Source organism: Tursiops truncatus, chromosome 1 (genome assembly GCF_011762595.2).
Source record: "Tursiops truncatus isolate mTurTru1 chromosome 1, mTurTru1.mat.Y, whole genome shotgun sequence".
Classification (NCBI taxonomy): Eukaryota; Metazoa; Chordata; class Mammalia; order Artiodactyla; family Delphinidae; genus Tursiops; species Tursiops truncatus.
In genome coordinates, this window is record NC_047034.1 from 40,615,910 (window position 1) to 40,629,117 (window position 13,208).

General features: G+C 49.6%; 1 protein-coding gene across 2 annotated transcripts; it reads left to right on the forward strand.

Moving 5' to 3' along the window:
* The first annotated feature begins 223 nt into the window (after positions 1 to 223).
* ATF3 (activating transcription factor 3) lies at positions 224 to 13,180 on the forward strand. 2 transcript variants are annotated; one of them, XM_019918716.3, is made up of 4 exons: positions 224 to 401; positions 6,304 to 6,547; positions 10,401 to 10,508; positions 11,717 to 13,180. In XM_019918716.3, exons 2-4 carry the CDS (start codon positions 6,308 to 6,310, stop codon positions 11,912 to 11,914), a joined length of 546 nt encoding a protein of 181 aa, XP_019774275.1. In that variant the 5' UTR covers positions 224 to 401; positions 6,304 to 6,307; the 3' UTR covers positions 11,915 to 13,180. The 2 variants fall into 2 exon arrangements, with proteins under 2 accessions (XP_019774275.1, XP_019774276.1); XM_019918717.3 differs by lacking the exon at positions 224 to 401 and adding an exon at positions 497 to 998.
* The last annotated feature ends 28 nt before the right edge of the window (positions 13,181 to 13,208 follow it).

Sequence of the window (13,208 nt, forward strand, 5' to 3'; positions counted from 1 at the left end):
CTCCCCGAGCTTGCATCACCGGTCCCTCTTTTCCCCTCCTCCTCTTTGGCCCCTCCTCTCCGCCCCCCACCCCACCCCGGCTTTCGCCCAGCCTAGTTCGGCTGGTTCTCGGGGGAAGCTATTAATAGCATTACGTCAGCCTGGGACTGGTAACTCGGAGAAGGGCGCGCCGCCAGCCTGAGGGCTATAAAAGGGGTGATGCAACGCGCTCCCAGCCACAGGCGCACGCAGCGAGGCGCGCACTGCACAGCGCTCTCCCCGCGCCGCCGCTCCAGCGGACCCGCCAGCCCGCGCGCCGGCTGTGCGCCCTCTGTGCTCGCCCGCCGGCCCCACAAACAGCCCGACCCCACCCCGACCCCGCCCGCCCTCCGGACCCTGGGCGCCCCGAGTGGAGCCAGGAGGTGAGCGTTGGAAGCCGAGTGAGCGCGGCAAGGGTGGCTCGCTTTCATTCTCTTTGCGCCCCTCTGGTAACCAGTCGCCGGCCCCTGCGCCCACCCCCGACACTTGCCCCCCGCCTCTGGCTTCGAAAGAACTCTGGCTGAACTTCTCCCAGCCACCACTGCTTCTCGGCGCTTTAGAAACTTTATCGCAAAGAACTTTCTCTTTTGACCTGGGGCGCGAAATGCTCCTGGCAACCGAGAGGTCGGGCTCCCGCTCCTCCACTGGCGTCGGAGCACAGCTCCTCTCCGCCCTTGCGTTTACTTACCCCCTGGGAGCGGTCGACGGGTGGTGGGTGCTCAGGGTGTCCGAGCCTATCGGGCTCGCCGACCGGCTCCATCCCTTGCTCGGTGCGCGGGCACTGCCACTTGCGAGCCCAGCCTTCCCGAGAGGCGCGGAGGCCGATGCTTGCGGAAGGGCTGCCCCAGAGGCGGAACGGAATGAATGGGGAAGGAGCGGGCGAGCCGGGGTCGCGCACGCGGCCGCTGGGGATCGCCCTGCCCGCCCCGGAGCGCCGGGAGGCAGGACAGCGCCGGTAGCCCGGAGCGAAAGTTAGTTGGGTAAGTTTACAGAGGTGGCGCGCGCTCATGTGGCTGCCCTAGGGCAGAAGGCGGAGAGGCTCCCGGCACAGATGCCCAGTGTCTGGGCCGGAGACTTCCTGTCCCAAGTTTCTCACACGCTTTTCTCTAGTACCTGTGACTCAAGCTCTGGCTCTTCCTCTGGCGTTTCGCGGATTTCTCTGCTTTCCATCGGGGAGACCCACCGTGGGGGGAAGCGACAGTGCGAAGCCAGTTCAGGTAATTGAGAGACTGGCTCTGTGGTCTAGGGGGCAGGACCCTGAGAGCTTACACTGCACTTGATGTCCTGGGCCTCGCTCAATATACCCAGCTGGGAAATGTGGGCATATAGACACTCCGGGCCCCTCCGCCTGTTTGCGGGCACGAGGTGGTGGTTGGACTGGACAACCGTTACGGTCCTGTCTGGACGAAGGTTTTCAGATTCTAGGGGGGTGTAATTGAAAGACAAGGGACGGATGAGGGGACTTGAGTGACTTGAATGAGGGGGCTTGGACGTCACTGGCCGGCCTCCGAGGCAGTGGGGGAAAAGGGACTTCTTTTGTGGGGCATCTCTTCCCTTCCCCACGTTCTTTCCACTGGAATGGTTCTCCTTCTCTGCTCCCCCCCACCCTCTTTTCATCTGATCGAATCACTTCCTTTCCTTCTATTTTCTTTTCCCTAATTTCATTTCCAAATCGCACATGCTTTCTTACAAATAAAGGAGCTGCTAATCCCTTGATGGAGGCAGAAAAAAAAAAATTGGGTGCTAGAAAATCTGGGTGCTCTCTTAATGCACTTGTTTCAGTGTGGGTGACGGTCACATGTTTGGGGCCTCTGTCTCTTAACTTTAAATGAAGGAGAAATTGGTATAACTGTCCCCCTGTTTTGCATGTAGCATTTGTTGTAGAATAATGCTACTGCTTTGAGGATATCCTGGATGAAGACTGGGGTGGGGGTGGGTTTTAGTGTTATTATTGTCTGGGTGGTTTCAGAGGTAACACCGCAGGCAGCATCCGAGGCACACAGTGTGACTAATATACAGTACCCAGCACCTGTGGCAGCTGTTGGAGCCTCCAGATCCTTCCTATTTTAACCCCACCATTCTCTCTCCCCCTCTTGGTCTTTTCTCCTCATTGTCCCCTTTCTTCCCCTCCCTGTCTTAGTCCTATCAAAGCCTCCTCTGTGGTGGGTACAGGTTCCTAGGACTATTGACCCTTCATCTACCTGGCCAATGGCTCTGTTCTCCATTTGCCTCGTTGGTTGATCCTCGCGGTGTTGAATCTCTGTTGGTGATGAAGCAAAATGAGCAGCAGGTGGATGGTCAACAGCTTGGCCTGGGCTGGGCCACTCGCCAGCTTTATGGCCTTGGGCAAGTCACTTTACCTTCCTGGACCCCATTTTACTCAATTACAAAATGAAGATTTGACCTGGACGACTCTAATATTGGGTGTTCTATCCCATTGGATAGAGCTCATGGTTTCTTCCCTTTTCAAATGGGCTGGGCATGGGACAGGGTCAGTGGTTCCAAGTGTTACTCAGCCTGGGGAAGAGGAAGTACATAGCCAGGACACGACAGGAACCGGAAACGGTTTCATGTGTGAGACCTGGTCATTTCTCAAGTACTTAAGACCAGTGGGGACAAGCTGGGGCCAGCAAATAGTGGGGTGGAATTGATCTGGTGCACCAAGAGCCCAGAGGTCAAGGTGCAAAAGAAGCTGTCTGTGACTGACCTGAATTTCTTGAGGGTTCCAGTTAATTCATGATTAGTGGGGCTCAACTTCATTGACAGCAACATTATGAGTCCCCCCTGAAATGGGGAAAGTGGAATCACAGTAATAATGGCTACCCAGGATGTGTGTAAATCCACCTTCACATATCTCATATGATCTTCCTGACAGCCCTGGGAGGGAACTGGGGCAGGCGGTATTGGTCTCATTTTACATATGAGGTGACTGAGGTCCAGAAAGCATGCCAGCGGGTGCTCAGCATGTGAGTGGTAGTGATAGGCCTGCAAGCGTCATCTCTGTCCTGATGTCTAGCCTTACACCTACAACTGCAGTGTCTATATACCTACTTCCAGTGGGCCAGGAGAAAGACCAAGACAGGAAGTTAGTGAAAGAACTGGCTACCTACTATAAGATGTTTTATGAGCAGTGCTTAGTGGAAAGAGATGAAAATTAAAAGTGAAAATTCAAGGTAGTAGCAGCTACTAGGAAATAAAATCTGGGAGCTGAATTTCCAGTTAAAGAAATATATGAGTAAAGTTTCACTTTCTTGGAAATGATGAAACTACCGATTGTATGACACGATTTCTGATTAGAGATAATGAGAAGCGAAATGCAGGTTCTTTGTAATAAGTCTAGACAATTTTAAGGTCAGTACAGAAAGTCAGCTCAGAAAATCCTCTAAAATTTTTTCTTCAAAGGGGGATGTTCAAGGGTCTCAACTTTCTTAAAAACTGAAGGTTTAACTTCATTTTTCTTGTAGGGGCACAGCCTGAGTCTAGGCTGATCACATTTTAAGAGAATGAGGCAACAAATAACTGGAAAGTATCTCAAGAAACTGAACTTTAGCTGAGTGCAGGAAAAACCCAAATCGTTACAGTTACAACTGCTTTACTTTCTGAAAGGCTTTTAAACATTTTTACAACCTGTTTCCATCCTCAAGTAAGCCCACCCAATGCTTTTCATAAAAACATTCCATACCACTGGCATTCTTCAGTTTCTTTCATCAGGACTGCTGACTTTACACTAAGAAGGGGGGAAAAAGAACCCACACAGCAGACCCCAAGCCCTGAAAGCTCATTAATAAACTTGGGAGGTGAAATGGAACTACGCTCAACTGTGGTGGAATTCAAACTGCCTGTGCAGAAGGGAGCCATGCCGTCCTTCAGACAAAGGCCAGCCCAGTGGTAGCTCTGAAATCCATCCCTGAACTACTGCGTTTTTAATAACGTTGGAAAGGGAGGGAAAACACAATTGCATGGGAGAATCTTAAGCCTCTGGCTTTGGAGAGCTGGTTTCTCAGAGTTTATCGGAAAAGTCTCCTCCCCGCATCCTAAGATTACAGGATTCAACTGATAGAAGAATATCAGTTCTGACTCATGACATAGGGCTTTGGGAAGAGAATCACATACGTTTCCTGGGTTTCTCTGAATAGTCAACAATGGTGGTGTTCATTGGCCTGGAATTCTTGCCACCATCAGTGTATCTTGGATCTTAAGGGGGATGTAGAGGGGATGTACAGGGTGTTGTATTCAGAAGTGTCTGAGATCAAAGACAGTGACCAACCACCCACCCACCTGGACCCCACAGAGCATCTGTTGGGAGAGCCAGCCCTGGGCTGGACAGATCTCTGGGAGGCCCAATAATAACATATTTCCTAGTTGCATTATATTTTCCAGGGCATATTCAGGTATTATTTCTTCAATGCCTTGCACAACTCTGGGAAAATAGGGTGATTGTTTTTAGACTTCTTTTACAGAGGAGAGAGAAGGCTCTGGGAGGTAAGATGATGACACATAAGGAAGTGAGCCTCAAATCTTGATGTTCTGACCCCAGACTGGGAATTCCTAAATGCAGGCAGCAGTCTGAGTGTGCACCCAGGCAGAGAAAGCTCAGGAATTCAATACAGAATTCACATTTTCCCCATGGCTCTTTGCTTAGTCTCCCTTCCATCACTTCAGTTCCAGGACCCTCACCCATCCCCATGCCTACTCCCAACCCTCCAGAAAAGTTTGCTCTGGCTTTTTGTTTGCTTTTACAATTTAGAATAATATTCTATGTTCTGTAAATTAAGGGCATGAGTTCTGGAGTCAAACTTAATTCCAAATCCTGACGCTGCCTCATACTAACTCTATGACTTTGGGCAAATTATTTAGCTTGTCTAAATTTTAGTTACTTCATCCATAAAATGGGACTAGGACCTAACTGGGTTCTCATGAAGATTAAGTGAGATAAGGCACATAAGGTTTCTGGAATGAAGGAGGCACTTGTGAAATGTTAGCGACTTGCCAAAGGGCTTCTTTTCTGTCTGGATTTAGCTAATGACCTCAGGTCCCCAGGTTGAGAGGGATGCTCCAAGGGGACCGCCTGCCCTGAGAATCCCCACATTCATCGCCCCTGGAGAACTGAAAGCAGGGATGAGGGGGGATGGCCACTGCTGGAGGGAGTATACAGCAGGAAGAGATTTATGGAGGGCTATTCCAAACTGGGGCCATGGAACCATTACTATTTCTGCCCTTTCTTGCTTGCTTTTTTTTGTCCCTTTGTCTTCCCTGGGCTGTAGAAGGATAGGGGGTAGATGGGACCTCAGAGGCCATTTGATTTAACCACCCCTTCCTCATTTCATGTATTCAGTCGGATAGTCTCCAGCAGTCAGCAGGCATTGGGAGAAGCCGGTGCCAGGGGCTGGGTCAGGCTCTGGAAAGAGCAACAGTGGAGACTCCATCCCGGTGCTGTAGGAGTTCCCAGACATTTGTCACATAAAGGCTGAGACTCAGAGAGCTCGGGTCACACCACTCCTTAGTGCCAGAGCCAGTCCCAGGCCCCCTCTGAGCCCAGCCCAAGCCCTTCCAAACATCACAGGGCTGAACAACACGCCCCAAAAGAGGTCCACATTCTGAGCTCCTCACTTTTCTTTACTCTGAGGTCTTTTGCTTCACCAACCTTTACCTTAAGAAAGGGCTACTCTAGTCCCTTGTGACCTGAATTCCCACACCCCAGCCAAACTGGGACGAAGAAATGCACCTGCTACAGTTACTGTCCTCATTCTCAATGACTTGGATCCAACTTCCCAAGGGGGAAGCTTCAGAGATATATTTGCTAAATTCAAAGGTCCCCCACTCCTTGCTTTTACTTCCACTCACTGATAGATTTAACTTGATTTCAGATACCTTCCAAGTTTTTCTTTCTTTTTTTTTGAAAAGGAGACTGCAAATGGGGTTACATAATAGTCTCACTGATTTTTTTTTAACGCTCTTCCTCTTTCAGGACTGTTTGAGGCTACATTTGCATATATGCACACCAGCCAATACTAATAGCTCTTGTGAATTCAGAATAGCCTGAAATGCCACCCCTTATAAACTTCAACTAGGCATTTTATCCACATCACTGAGCTGTGTATTTTAAGAACCTGTTTTACTCAAGATGAGGATGGTGTGAAATGAAAACAAAGCAGAAGGCCGAGGGCTAATGGGACCTTCTTCTGGGGGTGGGGCTCAGGTATTGGAGGTCGCAGGTGCAGGGGGGGTCCTTGATCCCATGCCCCCAAATCCCTGAAGTAGTTTGGGTTTTGATGTGTCTTTCAGCAAAATGATGCTTCAACACCCAGGCCAGGTCTCTGCCTCGGAAGTCAGTGCCTCTGCCATCGTCCCCTGCCTGTCCCCTCCTGGGTCACTGGTGTTTGAGGATTTTGCTAACCTGACACCCTTTGTCAAGGAAGAGCTGAGGTTCGCCATCCAGAGCAAGCACCTCTGCCACCGGATGTCCTCGGCGCTGGAGTCAGTCACCGCCAGCAGCAGACCCCTCGAGATGTCAGTCACCAAAGCCGAGGTAGGTTCTCCCAGGGGTGCCCTTTCTTCCTGCACTTACTTATTGCACACCTACCATGCAGGCATGCGCTAGGCAGGGGGCTTCGGCCATGAATAAAACAAAATCACTGCCCTCACAGGGAGCTTACCTTCCACTGGGAGGAGACGGACAACACACAAGATAAGTAAATCCATAAAAGACAGGCAAATGAGAAAAATAAAGCAGCAAAGGGGGACAGGGGAGTGGAGTAGGAGTGGGGTTGCTGTTTTAAACCAGGAGTTCAGGGGAGGCTTCACTGATAGAATCGCCTTTGAGCAGAGACTCGAAGGAGGAGTGGATAAGGGCCATATGGGTATCTGGCAAAAGATCAAGAATAAGGGCACTGAGGGAGGGGCGTGCTGAGGGCACAGGACCAGTAGCAAGGAGGGCCAAGTGGCTGGGGTCACGTGTGGGGTGGGGAGTGAGGCAGGCGCTGAGCTCACGGGTGGAGGCCAGATCACGTTGGGTGTTGTAGGCTATTGTAAAGACACGCCGTGTACTCAGAGTGAGGTGGCGAGCCCCTTGGGAGGGTTTCTGAGCAGAGGAGCGACATGGTCTAACCTGATATTCCTAAATGATTACCCTGGCTGTCGAGTCGAGAATGGGCAGTACGAGCGAGGGCAGAAGCAGGGTACCGACACGAGAGGGTCTGCATCGGGATGAGGGCCGTGAGGTGCCGAGAAGTTGTCAGTTTCTGGAGCTGTCCTGATGGTACAGCTGATTTCCCGGAGTCATACATCGGGTATGACTCCAAACAGGAGTCAATGGTGACTCCAAAATTTCTGGCCTGACCAGCAGTAAAGATGGAGAGCCTATTTGCTGCTGAGGTTGGGACTGCAGGACATTGGGTGGGACAAGAGCAGGCATCCATCCTGTTCAATGCCCCAGTGGAGGTGTGAAGGAGGCAGTTGGATACGTGGGTCTGGAGCTGAGAGGAGAGTCAGGGCCAGAGATACAGAGTTGGAAGCCATCAGCGTATGGATGGTATTGAAAGCCATGAGTCTGTCTGTATGAGATCACCTTCTGTGTCCAGTTGTTCTGAAGAAGCAGAGTGTGTGGTGATTGTTTTCATCACTACGAGAACCCAGGTGGCCAGGCTGTGGAGCAAGGACCAGTCGGCCATGCTCACAGCCTCGGTACAGGTTCTGCTCCAAGTTCACTTCTGTCTCTGACGCTTGTGCTGTTCTCCACTCCTCAGCCTTTTATAAGACACCTGGAGTAACAGGCATGGTGAGAAGTCTGGGAGGTGCTTGCTGGGAATGCTGTGGTGGTTTGAGAACTTCAGAGCTGAGGTCTCAGCTGTTTTGTCAGCCTCCCCCTCATGGATGAAAGATGGGAGTGTTTCAAGCTCACTTAACTGGCATGGTCACTGCCTTTAGGCAAGAGGTAGTGGACCTGGCCAGAAAAGAACTGAGTTTTAAAGGAAGTTGGTTAGGAACCTTTATGATTCTGTGAAAGGTGGGGGCAGGTAAATAATGACTCCTGTATAGAACTGATCTAAGGGTTAAATGAGATGGCATTTGTTAAGGGTCTAGCAGAGGGCCTGGCTGAGTGTTAGCATTCAGTGAATGGTAGGCAGGACTACTATATGATGCTATATCCTTAAGGCAGCATTAGGGGCACTGGCTGTACCCCCAGTTAACCTCAGGGCAAGTCACTGGTGCCCAGTCCAATATTGGAAAGTGCAGGGTGGGAACATGGGACACTCAAGGAAAAAATTAAAAAATTTTTTTCTAATTAAATCTTGAAATTACAGGATGCAGTGGAAGTAGTGGGGTGCCATGGAAGGAAGGAAAACATTTTGGAGGGATATTTGGAGGGTTCTCCAGAGCAAGAAGCAGGCAGCCAGCTTCATGGAAGCAGTCTTAAAGTCATCCAACTCATGTATTGTGATTTTTTTGTTCATCAAGTGACCTTCTGATCTTAGGTCAGTTTAACAAGTAGATTTTTCTACTGGGAAGAGAATGTACCAAATGACCTAGTTGAGTGTTCTGGTCTCCTTGGTGGCTGTTAAGTCTCAACTTAAGGCACTGAGCCTGTGAAACCCACGGGCATCCTGTGTATCTGGGCAGCGTGAGCCTCCTCCCCAGATCCCAGGCACCACTGGGAATGCAGCACGGTGGAATGAGGCAGCTGTGGCCAAGAGAGGACACAGGACCGGGAGCCACAGGCCTGGGTTTTACATCCAGTGTTGTAGCCTACTGGTCTGCTGACCATGAGCTGGTGATTCCTGGGCCTCCCTTGGCACATTACTTTTGGCCACTCTGTGCCTCATTTGCACATCAATAAAGTGAGGGGATTGATCTAAATGGCCTTTAGAAAGGCTTTTCCATGTCTGACACTTTGTGACTCTGAGATTTGCTCTACTTTCAAGTACTTCCTTTTATGAGAATACTTTGAATCCTCCCCCGCCCCCACCCCGTCCAAAAGTATCTGTAGAGTTAGTTGCAAAGGGAATTCTAGACTTGCTGAATTCTTAATGAAGACATTGATGATGAGGTTAATGATGATAATAACTAAAGCTTCCATGGCACCTAAACCCTGTGCAGAGGGCTTTACATAGATTAACTAATTTGACCCTCATCACAACCGTATTGGGTAGGTAAGATTATTGATCCCATTTTACAAATGAGGAAACTGAGGCTCAAAAGAGCATAGTAACTTGCACAAGGTCTCACAGCTAATAGGCAGTGAAGCTGAGATTCAAAGGTAGTTTAGTCTAAACCCAATGTCCGCCTATGTGGTTCTAGGATCCAAGACATAAAAGGTAGAAATGCCTCTCATCGTATTTCCCCCTTGGGCTTTGTTTCCCTATGTTGTAAAGCCTCCATCTCAGCCCAACCTTAAGTCAGTGACATCTAATCCAAAGTGAGAGGTGAGGTGATCGTGGCGTCCCAGGATCTCTTTGATTTGCAGTGAGGCTCCCATGGCCTTTCCTGCTGTCTGGAGCAGTGACAAGTGACACGACAAAGTTCTGACATTAGTGGCCTAAACCATCACCCACTCTGCTCACTGTGAGTGCTTCACTCCCGCTGGACTCTGGTCTCTGAGCCAAGTCCAGCAGCCAGACTTTGCTCGCTCCCCATCAGTCCAGAGGCGAAGTCAGGATCAGAGTGAACTTCACAGAGGACCAGATGGTAAAGCAGGACAGGGTTTTGTTCTCTGAGGATCGCAGGGCTGGCTCAGGGTGGGGCACAGAGGAAGAGATCAATATCAACTTGGATGAATCAATGGATGGTTCTAGTTCTCCACCCACAGGTGGCACCAAGCCATGGGCTGATAACGCCACTTTGGTTGGGGAATAGGCTTGGGTTCCTCTTCTCCAGGAGCTGCACGGGCTTCTCCTGAATTTAGGAAGGAGGTGCTATGATGATGTACCAGGTGAAGATAGAGATGAATCAAAGAAGAGGCAGGGGGAATGGGTGGCAAGGTGATATTCCTGAGGTCATTCCTGGTTCTAGGGGAAAAGACATATTTACTGAACAAAATCTGTTTCTTGCTCTAGTTGATAACCAATAGTTATCACTTTGAATATCAAACTCCTATTTTAAAATCCAAATGTTTTTTAAAAGTAAAATAAATTTAATTTACTAATATTGCCAATATAATTTTAACTGTTCTTTGATTTTTCATTATTCTTGAGTGTGTGTGTGTGTCTGTGTGTGTGTGTGTGTGTGTGTGTAGAGGTTGCATGCAAAAGTCTAGGGCTTTACTTCTCCCAAATTCTTTAGGGCTGCCCCGGTTTGTCAGTTTTAGCTGGAAATAAAAGGCAGTATATTTGAGGTAGATTGAATTTCTAGCCTCCCATTAAGCTTGTGCCTCTTGAATTTTACAGGTAGCCCCTGAAGAAGATGAAAGGAAAAAGAGGCGACGGGAAAGAAATAAGATTGCAGCTGCCAAGTGCCGAAACAAGAAGAAGGAGAAGACAGAGTGCCTGCAGAAAGTGAGTGCCTGTGTGCCTTGCTCCTTCCTCTTGCTCACGCCTGTCCCCCGCCAACCTCACGTCACGTGAGGAAGGGGAGTTTGAAAGCCCCCGCCCAGAAGTGCTTTCCCAGGAAGGGCATTGTAGCTGGTAGCAGAAATGCCAGTTGCAGAACGACGAAGTAGCAAAGCTGTTAGCACAATGAATGTGACTCTGGGTGTGTAAGAAGCAGGTGTGTGAATTAAAAACCACAAGATCATCTGGTGCTCATATTCCCCCTCGGCCGGTCCATACACGTCCAGAAGCCTCTGGGTACGGGATACGTCAGTCCAGTGAAAGAGGCTTCAGTTGCCCATTTTCCTCAGGAAAGAAAGCTGCCACCTCTCATCTGGCTCACTGTGAAAAGCCTTTAATTAATCTCTTCAAACAAGCTATTTCCTTAATCTACAGGCAGAGGTTACACTTTCTTTGCTTTTCTCTCTCGTTCTTAACTCTGCAGCCCTTCTCTTTGGTGCATCCAATAGTCTGTGCTCCCAGCTGCATTCAGCCGGCTCCCCTTCCAGAAGGGAGAAGCGCCAGTGGCAACGGCATCTGCGGGCAGCTGGAGCAGGCCGTGATGCAGTCTTTCCAGTGGCTGTGTCCCCTCTCCCAAGTGTAGACAGGCCAGGGCAGAGTCTTCACCCAGGTTCCACAGGTCCCCAAGGGTTCTGTCAGTTGCTTCAGGGGGTCAGTGAAAATTAAGACATTTTGTTTATCGCTATGTACATTCTTTCTGGGGAGATGAGCTTCTCAGTGAAATCAGTGACCCACAGAAGACTAAGCACCATGAGTCTGGATTGCCTTCCAGTCCCCAAGGCCCTTTCGGGTCCAGAAGACCTGCCCATGGGCTGTTGTACTTGTGTAAAGGAGATCTCTTTGCCATTGCTTCTATTGCTGTTTCGTTACTATTAGGGTCACAACCTGCCTCAACCTTGAGTGGAAACTCAAGGCATCTCTGAAGGAGCCTCCAAGTTCAAAGGCTTCTCCAGGCTCTGGATTCTCCCAAACCTAATGCTGCTGTCCTGGCTTTGTGGGGCACTGTAGCAGGGAGCCAGCAGCCATTTCCAGCTTGATGAGCCCCGACGTGTCCCAGCTGTTACCCCTTGCCACCCAGGGGCCATGAGCAGGCCACCCCGTTCCTCACTGGCCCGTGGCTTCCCTTCCTAATCCCTCTGCTGCTTGTCCCCCAGGAGTCAGAGAAGCTGGAGAGTGTGAATGCCGAACTGAAGGCCCAAATTGAGGAGCTCAAGAATGAGAAGCAGCATTTGATATACATGCTCAACCTGCACCGGCCCACATGCATTGTCCGGGCTCAGAACGGGAGGACTCCAGAAGATGAGAGAAACCTTTTTATCCAACAGATAAAAGAGGGAACATTGCAGAGCTAAGCAGCCGTGGTATGGGGCAACTGCGGAGTCCTCATCGAATCCTCCTTTTACATCCAAAACCCTGAAGCCATTGGAGATCTGACTTCCTGTGCACCTCTTGAATCCCAGCAGCAAAGAACCATCACGGTGGGAGGGCCCTCGGTGACTTTCCACTCTACCCCAGAGTGGACTTTGGACCAGGGCAACAAGGGCATCTTTTTCCTCAACTCCAGAATTTAGGCCTTAACATCTTGGCCTTCCTTGGATTCTCCAGATGGCCCCTGGTTAGGGTCCTGCCTGCCTTTCATCTGGATTCTGCAAAAACCAGGCCTCCCACCATTAGGATTCATGCAGAAGCATCATCTGTACCCTGGGTGGGTGGGGTGGGGCCACCTCCTCTGCTGCCGCTGCCACTGTCACTTGTAGGGGACGTGGAGTAAGAATGGCATTTTGTGAAGCTGTGCGATGGCTAGCGTTGTGCTTTCTAGCAAATATGCTGTTCTGTACAGGAATTACCGTGTGCAAGGCGTTCGTTTCAAAACTAGGCGTTGTGCTCTTCTGACGTTTGTGCCACACAACACCACTGTGACTTTCTCATCACTTTCCTCAGATCTGGTTTCTGAGAATTTGGGGGGGGGGGGTTGTCTATCATATCAGCACGTGCAGTGTCTTGCAAAGTATTCAGGTGGCCAGAAGAGGTTGTCAGCCCCGGGAGAACAGAATTGTGCCAGCCTGGACTGAGTGCAGTTTTGTGCCAACAGAAAAGGCCTCTTCCCCTTGGCACCCAAGCATTAACGCACGTCCTCTGTTGCAAACTCAGTTATAATGTCACAGGAAGAAAGCAGAAACAGAGTCCAGCTTCCGAAGGATTAGGATTCTCTGCTCAGTGACTTAGGTCAGGAATTTTTTCTAGGCCGGAAGAGCCAAAGAATATTCCATTTTCCTTTTCTTGTGGTTGAAAACCACAATCAGTGGAGATGCATTTGAAGCCAGGTGATGCCTAGGCTTTAGCATTATTAGATGTTAATGGCATTGTTTCTGTCATGCAGATGTTTGTAGAAATCGGGCCCAGAGCATTTATAGCTGTGAGACAGTCACTCACACTGGCCATGAGGACTCTGGCTACTGTCTGTTTAAATTCTGACGTTTCTGTGAAATCCTCAGAGTGTTTAATCCTACTCAGTAGTATCATTACAATTTTCTGTAAAAGAAGATATTACTTATTTATCCTAGTATTCCTAACCTGTCAATAGAATAAATATTGGAACCAAGACATGGTGAACTTAAGTGTTGTGCTGGTTTGTGTTCTTTTAAA

Coding starts and splice junctions, on each gene's coding strand:
- ATF3 (XM_019918717.3), top strand. CDS start 883: ATGGGGAAGGAGCGGGCGAGCCGGGGTCGCGCACGCGGCCGCTGGGGA. Junction 999..6,303: donor CCGGAGCGAAAGTTAGTTGG/GTAAGTTTACAG, acceptor TGTGTCTTTCAG/CAAAATGATGCTTCAACACC. Junction 6,548..10,400: donor TGTCAGTCACCAAAGCCGAG/GTAGGTTCTCCC, acceptor TGAATTTTACAG/GTAGCCCCTGAAGAAGATGA.